The sequence below is a fragment of the Takifugu rubripes genome, chromosome 13, assembly GCF_901000725.2.
Source record: "Takifugu rubripes chromosome 13, fTakRub1.2, whole genome shotgun sequence".
Classification (NCBI taxonomy): Eukaryota; Metazoa; Chordata; class Actinopteri; order Tetraodontiformes; family Tetraodontidae; genus Takifugu; species Takifugu rubripes.
Window position 1 is genome coordinate 21,479,469 of NC_042297.1, and position 9,629 is coordinate 21,489,097.

Below are 9,629 nucleotides of genomic sequence, written 5' to 3' on the forward strand. Positions count from 1 at the left end.
ACCCCCCCGCGGGTCGACCTGGCTCCAGACCCCTGTATCGTATATGTCAAGGTGTCTTCAACACCAAACTTCATAACAGCATGAATGGTTATTAATATTATATTTACTACCATACTGGAAATGTAAACAAATGGGGGTGGTACCGAGGCCCCCCCACCATGAATGGTGGGGGGGCCTCGGGCTCCTTATAGCCCAGGTTAGAAGCTTGGCGGCTGTTTTCTTGACCTCATGGTCTGTCGCTTGGTTTCTCCTCTTTGGCTAAATTTCCTATCAAAACACAGACAAAGAAAAGTTTGTAGGAATTAAATAACGGCTGCAAGTGTGTCCCACGGACCAGTGTTCTTTGATACACAGCCCCCCCCCCCAACTCCAGGGCATCTATCCACTACCTTTGATACACAGCCCCCCCAACTCCAGGGCATCTATCCACTACCCGACATTCTTCAGGGATGTTGGAGGCTGAGGAAAATGTTTTCCCTGGTAGTTTAGGTGGGAATGTGCCAAGGAGGGCTGTTTATGACTGTTATGCTCCCTAGCTAGCTTTGATTAGCATGTTTGCTGGTGTAAGTCTGTAAATATTGTTTCCATTAGACTCTAACACCACCAAGGCTGGGCTAACCTCTGTACCAGGCACCGCTAACACCACCAAGGCTGGGCTAACCTCTGTACCAGGCACCGCTAACACCACCAAGGCTGGGCTAACCTCTGTACTAGGCACCGCTAACGCCACATAAGTGAAAAGCTAGAAGTGGCCGGCCAGGAAACAGTCCAAACACGCCGTGTGCACGTTCATGAGTTGAAGACACTGGAGAAAAACACAAGTATTGTGGCCATTTCAAAAACAGGGTGATTATTTCAGCCAGCAGCAGCAGACAAACAGAACACCTGTGTTATTTTGCCATCATTTGTCAGCAGAATATCAGAGATTGCTCTTGTTAAGATGTAATGGCCTGTAAAGGACTTTGCAGCATCAATTTTCATTCGGCTGTGAGAGGAGGGAGGACGTGCGCTGACGCGCGGGCGTGCGGCCGATACGGCTGCAGCTGAATCCTCCCTTCACAAACTCACCTTATTTCCTTATGGGGGTGCTGAAGGCTCCCCCTCCTGACCCCTTTCGAAGCCTCACCCTCATTCATTCCGTTCCCTTCATCCATCTTTCTTCCTCCTCCGAGCCGTCGAGACGCCATAGCTGAGTTACGCGACGCCGCTGTAGCGTGAGAAACACGGCAGCTCCACTTCAGGAGGCTCCGCTCTCTTTTCGGAACGTGAACTGATGAATTGTTTCCATTGCATCGTGGAATCTAATTTAGCTGACAACAGTCCAATTTGATTTCATTTGTTTTGATTTGATTCAACAGAAGCTCCCAGAGTCAAATCTCTCCTCCGCCCTCGAGGATGAGAAGAGGAACGATTGGGAACAAAGCTCAACACGCTCCCTAATGCTCCTTATATCTATAACCAGAAACTATTTAACAGCCATTATGTGATTCTGTTCTTGGCCTTCGGAGCCTTTTTCCGAGCGTTCCTGTCGAGCTTAAATACAGCGGAGGGCTGTTTCCCCGCAGCTCCGGCTTCAGTCCGTCAGTTGGCCACACTGCTGCAGCCAATCAGGCAGAAGATCAGCCGTCACCTTCACGGCCGCTCCATCACTCCTCAGTAAGTCAGAGTGGCAGCCAGGCTGCTTTTCTCCCTTTCTCTGGGTCGTTCTGCAGCTACATGCTCATGGTTGTTTACAAAAGCTAACAGCTATTAGCAATTCCTTCCTCTCCACCCCCACCTTGTGCTCCAAAGAACAATGTAGATCTTTTCTTGCCGGCGTGATGTTGGTTCACCCTCTCTCCATTTCACACCCTCGTTTCAGTCAGGCAGCGGCTGCGTCTGAGGCCCGAACACCAACAACTGAGCCTTACAAACGAAAATCATCGAAATGTTCCTGATGTTTGGTCATTTGCAGCAATCAGTGATACAGCTCAACAAGCAGCAATCAAGAGTGGGCACAGAATCCGTGCACGGTTGATGAGGCTCGGCAGGAGTCATTCAGGATTTGGCATTTTGGAGAGTGGGCCGACACCAGGGAGATGAAGACGCATTAGGAATATGGAGGATGGCTCGTTAGGATCGGCGTGAGCCGCAGGACGGCAGCAACAGCTTCACACCTGCTCCAACACACATGGAACCGTCAGGTTCACAAAGCAGCTCCTTCAGAAACGTCTGATCCAAAAAGTCCTGGATCCAAAAGCTGCTTATTTGATTTTATGAAGTATTTTGATGCAGATTCAGTTTCTGACACGTCTCTGCATAGTTTCCTGAATCTAGAAGTGTGGAGGCCAGCAAGCACTGAAGGGTTAGGGTTAACCTACCCTAGTTAGGGTTAGGGGTAGAGGGTTAGGGTTAACCTACCCTAGTTAGGGTTAGGGTTAGAGGGTTAGGGTTAACCTACCCTAGTTAGGGTTAGCGTTAGGGGGTTAGGGTTAGAGGGTTAGGGTTAACCTACCCTAGTTAGGGTTAGGGGTAGAGGGTTAGGGTTAACCTACCCTAGTTAGGGTTAGCGTTAGGGGGTTAGGGTTAGAGGGTTAGGGTTAACCTACCCTAGTTAGGGTTAACCTACCCTAGTTAGGGTTAGGGTTAGACGGTTAGGGTTAACCTACCCTAGTTAGGGTTAGGGTTAGAGGGTTAACCTACCCTAGTTAGGGTTAGACGGTTAGGGTTAACCTACCCTAGTTAGGGTTAGGGGTAGAGGGTTAGGGTTAACCTACCCTAGTTAGGGTTAGGGTTAGAGGGTTAGGGTTAACCTACCCTAGTTAGGGTTAGGGTTAACCTACCCTAGTTAGGGTTATGGTTAGGGTTAACCTACCCTAGTTAGGGTTAGAGGGTTAGGGTTAACCTACCCTAACCCTAACCCTACTGATAAACTAGGCTGAACCTGAACAAGTAGACAAAGAGAATGAAAACAACCCAACTGTCCCCAAGACGACATCATGGCTAAAGAGACAAACCTTCAGTTGCAGAAAAGTGGGTGACATTTCCAGATTTTAGGTTTCACTGACCACTACTAACACACTGTAAACAAAAACCCAACCACCCAAAGATTTTAAAGACAAAAACAGGCTGTGCTCCAGACGCAGAGTAGCTCAGCTTCTTCATCATATCTCTCGTTAGCCGCTACGGCGCTAGCAGTAAAGTGATTGGAGGGGAGGGCGCCCACAATTTTAATCAATGCGGTAACAAGGAAGTGCTGGAGATGACAGGAGAAGGTGTAATGGAATGTTATGAGGAGAAGAAATATACGTCTCTCATCGGGATTCTTCCTGAAGGTTAGTGATTAACTTGCAATGTAGCACAAAGTGCTGGTGTCCAGCTAACGAGCGGGCAGACACCAACATTACTGTCCATGCTAACGAACGACAGTTCAGTCGAAAATAAAACAAAGAAAAAGTAATTTTGTTAATAAAGAACGATAGGAAGAAAAGCCTGAAAGTCCAGCTGAGTAAAGTGTTAAAGTTAAGTGTGGTTGAACACAAAGAAACAACCCTGTACCATTACACACAACTAGCTTCTTAGGAAGGATTTTTTTCTTTTTGCATAGTTAAATCTTTGTTGTAGCTGTAATTTGCAACTCAACCAGAACTTTTTCCAGTCTTCATGCATCTGTGTGCCCATAAGCTTCATTATCTCAATGTGCTCCTTTTCCACACAAACACCCTGAAACTAGCAAAGACAGACTGTACATAAGCCTGAGACACACACCTTCAGCACGTGGATGGTTACACTCACACGCATGACGCAGCACACACTTTCATATTATGCATGGACAATTCTGGTTTAATCAAAAAGCCACATGGCCACAAAATAATAGCCTGACTAAAGCCACACCGCAGCCCCCCCAAATCAAGTATGTTGAGCTGGTACCTGGAGTAAAACCACAGCAGCACGGGGAGATGTGAATTGGCAGTAAGAACACAAGGACACTAATAAACAAATAGACCCCTTTGCCAAGCAAGAAAATAATTATTGTGACTGTATTTCATCCTGCGCACATCTCTGTCTCCCTCTCTCCTTTAAAATCACATTAACGGATGAAAGTAGCTTCTGCTGCTGCCGAGTCGTGGCTTTGAAATGGAAATGGAACTCATTGGCTCCATATGTAGAGCGTGCATGCACACACTGGTGTAAGACAGCAGGCACGCACTCACACAGCATCGGGGTGCGGGACACACACGGCAGATATGCCCTTAAACCATGGAACTAAGCGAGAGCTAAACTAAAATAACACTAATGTAACGTTAACAGGTACATTAGCTTTCCTAATGCTAGCCCGCTAGCAAGCCATTAGCTGACAGTTTATAGAAAATGTCATGCTAACAAAGAGGGGCAGAGTGGAAGGATCAGAAATGAAAGTGCTAAATTAGCAGACACGCTAGCTGTGATACTCAGTGAAAAGCGGCACAAATTAAGCACAAACACTCCAGATTAAATTTGCAGGTGGAGTCCGGCAGATGAAAACGATCACAGTGGATTTTTATTGTTATCCAGCTAAATAATTCATCCAACTCGAGCATCTGCATGTAAAACACCACATCGACGCTCATTAAAAGGTGACTTTATTTTTTCCCCAGACCTGGATCAGCAATTATCATATTACTTTTATCATATTAGGGTTTAGCGTTATTATTTTAGCATTTTAGCCCTGGACATCATTCATCATCCAAGCTGCTGATTTAGAATTTAAGAGTATAAATTTGAGCAGGCTGTTATGTTGCTATGCTTTAAAAGAAATAGACAAGTATTCAACATGTTACACGTTAAAATTAAAAGTCTACTAAATCTGGATGCGGATAATGATACACAAAGTAAATCTTCCAAGTTTGTTACAGCAAATATCTTTGTATTGTGTCTCTGTTTTATACCAGCATCCAATTTTTACTGTCAGCACGGATGCCGAGTGTACGGTTCTACTAAAGAAATTTAAATTAACACAGGACAGAAGGAAACATGTGTACATTAAAAAGCAGGTACTGTCTTTCATGGATAAATAAACCTTTTTTAGATGTTAGAACCCTCCCACCACACGGGGGCGCTGGCACACATTGGTGCACCAAAAGCCGCACATCCAAATAAACAAATAAGAGCACAGTGGTCTCAGCTGCCGTGTTGAAAGGGTAAAGGTTCCTTTTTGAAGCGCCTGTCATGCTGAGTGACTGGTTTTAGAGCGCCATCGGCCAACGCCATTGGGTCAGCTCAGTGAATTTCCATCCATATCTCCAAAATAAATCCAAGGTGGACAGGGTTATGATGTCATTACTTAATGCCAGACATTACTATCCTAGGAGCTCAGGATGGGAAAGTCATTCTTGATTAATGGCATCTGCTTGGGAATACGTTTTCATTTTCTCTTCCGTTTTGTCTGAAGCGGAGCAGCTCTCTCGGCCTCGGTGTCTCTTTAACACTCTTGCTCTGATTCGCACCTCCATCGCCATCTCTCTCTCTCTCTCTCTCTCCCTCTCTTTTCACAAATACTCTGTTCCCTCTCTCCGCCGCCTGCATCAGCCTCCAGCGTCGAGCACACGCTTCTGATCTGAAAGCTTGAGTTGGAGTTAATAATCATGATCACGTTGCTGTGATGCGTCTGTTCCCTGAAAGTGACTCTGGTCCTTTCACCTCGTGCATGAGAGCGGACCGTCGCTCGCCCGTTCGTTGACCGTGTGTGTCGGTCGCTCTTCAGCCGTCGGCGCACCAATGCAACAATCAGCCATCTGGACTTGTTGGGGGTCCCGCACCAGTCGGCCATCTGCATCAGACAGCCCTGTCATGAGCAGCAGCCCAGAGCGAGGACGGGACTCTGGCCGGCCGCTTGGCCTCGGCCAATCGGAGCAAAACAAAAATAAAGCGAAAATGGAGAAATCGTCCATGTGCAAAACACGACGGTGAGATGCTCATCAGCCGCTGTCTCGTTTCCAGAGCTGAGGGGTCTGTGTAAGCCCGACCCACGAGCAGCTTAGAATTACAGACACCTGTGTGTGTGTGGTGCGTGTGAGAGTGTGTGTGTGTGTTTGTGCGTGCGTGCGCGAGAGAGTGTGTGCGTGTGCGTGCCTGTAAGTATAAGGTGTGACTGAAGGAACTTGGCTGCAGGTGTTCCCCTGTGTCTCCTTCAGCAGGTGCTGAAAATGATGGAAACACACAGAAAAGGACACGGAGACACACAGGAATCCCACATAAATGTCCTCACGTGTGTGGACGACCTGAGATCGGGCACAGACACGTTTTGAGCTCCACGTGGAGGCAGCGTGAATCAGAGCTCCAATCTTAGCCCCAATGTTGCCGTGTCAGTTATTGATCTTTCTGACCACACGCGTCCGTCCTCCCGGCTCAGCTGCTCCAGGAAACGTTGCTTCCTAAGTGTTGGCTACTTTGCCGTGTTTATTTCCCGATGGTGGGCTGAGCGTCGGACTGCCAACACCAGTTAGTTTAGGTTGAGTTCTTTGTTCTACAGCAAGAACCGATCCAACGTTTCCACGTTCCTCATATAAGACCCTATAAATAATCCTCTAAATCATGACATTTCTTCTTGTTCCATCCGGTTTTCTGCAGTCTGTGTGAGGATGCTCTTTGCTTTATTTAAATTCATCATTTTCATATCCTAATCAAAGCGATGCTTTAGAGGCCAGTTCTGCAGGGAGGTTTTTCTGAATTCAGCAGATGACCACACTGATTTTTGAGCAGGCTCCTGCAGAGATGGTTCATATTTCCATTCTATGTGCACCAGCAGGGTGAGATGATCACAGCTGGGCTGTTGCACGGCTTCTAACAACCAGCTGCTTCGTGGTCCAACTCGCCCTTTCACAATCGAGAGATATTAATGTTTGATTATTGTTGATGCTGGATTATATTTGATTTTTGATGTGTGGTGGACTGTTATGAGATTTACATTTAGTTTTATTCAGTCATTTATTTTCCAATGTACAAAGAAGAAAGAAGATAGAAAGAAATAAGAGCAGAGGAAAAGGGCAACGACGTGCGAGGGAACAGATACACAGGGTGACAAGGGTCCTCGTGACAACATGTCTAAGCTCTAAGGTGATCCAAGGTTAAAAGACATTTCAGTCTTTTTTTTATTCCATTTTTGCGTCCAAAGATTCATCAAATGAGGCAGAATCCTTCTCACAGGTATAGAGGGAGAACCTCAGTCCTAACCCTAACCCCAAAATACACACACAACTCAATTTTTACAAAATAATAATTTAGAATATCCTGTTTCTGAGGGCCATTTGTTTGACCGTTTTACAGGTTTTTATCTTCTATCTTCTAATACTTTTGCTTATTGATTCATTCAGAAATCTTCCAAAGTTCCACTTCTGTTTGTGTTCGAAGATGCTTGAAGTTTTCTAGCAGTAAATGACATTTCCAGACAATCAATTATTAGTTCCCTCTGAATTTAAAGTGCATAATTGCATTTAAAAGGCTGGCAACCATCTGGGGTTTGAGGTTTTAGGAAATAAATTATTGCCGCCTTCCGTCTGCCTTTCCAGATGTTGCTTTGACCTTTTTCCTTTTAATCTGGCCTGTTTATTTAACACAGTAATACCAAAAAAAACTGCTGCTGATCCGTCGCATTGTACATTAAATGTACGAAAATGAATCTTGGTGTAAGATGTTGGGGTGAAAACAAGTGGATCAAAGTTTGTTTAATGTCAGAGACGAGCAAAGATGTGTGAACACACAACAGATGCAAAAATAAGAGAGAAGATAATGAGCGTACGAGCACGCGCAGACGGGATGAAAGATAAATGGCAGGTGATCAGAAGCAGCACAGACGCACCATCATCGTGTTCCATCAGCCATTCCCTCAGTCACTCTCACTCCTCCATTTCCTGGCTGGCAGCGTCACATGTGGCACAGAAATCTAAATAAAGATAACGCCAATACGCAACGGAGGCGTGAACACCAAAACGTGTCACGGATCAAACCTGCGTCACATGCAATTATCAGCACTTTTGACACCATCGAAAAAACATTTTTCCTTCTTTATTGCCGAGGGAAAATATCCTACAGGTGTGTTGTGTGTGTGTGTGTGTGTGTGTGTGTGTCAGAGAGAGGGGATTGGGAGGGAAACTGCAGAGATACCAGAGCTGTGAGAGCAGGGAAGGAGACGCTCACACAGAGCAGCTATTGATGAGCAGAAGTAACAGTAATGCTCCCACTGAATGAGAGGAATATTAACACCTTCTCCTCCTTTCAGGGGCTCCTCTGCTCACAGAAGCCCACCAGCACAGGTTAGGGTTAGGGTTAACCTTAACCCTAACCCTAACCCCAGAACAGGTACCACAGACAGATTCACCCCTCGATCAGCCACTGACATTCTACACACCACTAAGACAAGCACCCCTCACACAGTGTGTGTGTGTGTGTGTGTGTGTGTGTGTGTGTGTGTGTGTGTGTGTGTGCGCGCGCGCGTCTCACTTTGCTCTTCTGTAAAATCCAAAGGTGACACGACAGCCTGGATTAGTTGGTAAAATCACGTAACTACATTTGTATCAGATTTCAGTAAAGCCATTCTGTCTGATTAATGGCTTCATTTGTGAACTTTCTCGCACTATCTTCATCCATCCATCGTCCATCATCTATTGGGGCTCCTGTACGATCTAAAACGGGTGATTGCGCGAATCTCGCATCTCTCTAACACGCACACGCACGCAAAGCAGCGACGAGACAGCACCGGAATTGACAACATTTCTTTTTCTTTAAAAAAAAAAAAAAAAAATCACTGCCGTGTACGCGCACCCCCACAGTAACCCACCAGCGTGTGCTCAGCAGGGCGTGCACGCACGCAGACAAACAGCGGAGCCCCCCGAAAAAACTCACCCACGGCCGTGGAGAAAGCCCCGAGGAGCAGCCCCAGCAGGACGGGCGGCAGGAGGGCGCGCTGGAGCCGCTGCGCTCTCCGCAGATTCCGCCTCCTCCCCGGCAGACGCGTCTCCGGAGCTCCCGCATCCGTCATTGCGCTGACAGATAAATCCAAACGGGCTTAATTCTCAAGCCTTCTCCCCACCTTGCCGCTCTGTTTCGCTGAAGGAAGCGGAGGGGGGTAAAAGAGGACGGCTGCCCCCCTCCTCCTTTAGCTTTCGTTTTTATGGAGAGAAAAATGAATAACAGCAGCCCAGATCAATCGCGAATATCCCACACGAACATGTCCACACTGGCGTTTGGACAGGACAGCCGAGTGGACGGTCTGAAGTCGGGCAACACGCTGCTGGTTGGAGCTGTCATAGCAGAGACCGGAGGAGAGAGAGAGAGAGAGACACAGAGACTCGGTGAGAGAGAAGGAGAGAGGCGGCGAGAAGGTCCGCACAGTACGAAGAGCCAGTGACGACTGGGGGGAGAGAGAGAAGGAGAGAGAGGGAGAGAGAGGGGGGAGAGAGAGGGGGGGGGGAGAGGAGAGAGGGGGAGCAGGCGCAAAAAGATTGGAGGAAAGGGAGTAAACGTGAAGGATAACGGGGTGAGAAAGGGTGAAGAGTGAGGAAAAAGGATGGATGAAGGGAAAAAGAAACAAAGAAGAAGTGGGAAGGAAATAAGGGAGTGATAGACAACCGGAAAAAGTGGGGGGATAATCGAAATGAGTTTCATGATGCATA

At 46.9% G+C, this 9,629-nt stretch overlaps 1 protein-coding gene across 1 annotated transcript in view; it reads right to left on the reverse strand.

The window, feature by feature from the left end:
* Positions 1–9,349, reverse strand: part of LOC105419477 (CUB and sushi domain-containing protein 1) — a 284,673-nt gene extending 275,324 nt beyond the window's left edge. The window contains 1 exon segment of the mRNA XM_074084929.1: positions 8,860–9,349. Coding sequence (XP_073941030.1) covers positions 8,860–8,995 — 136 coding nt within the window. The 5' untranslated portion in view covers positions 8,996–9,349.
* Positions 9,350–9,629: the final 280 nt, after the last annotated feature.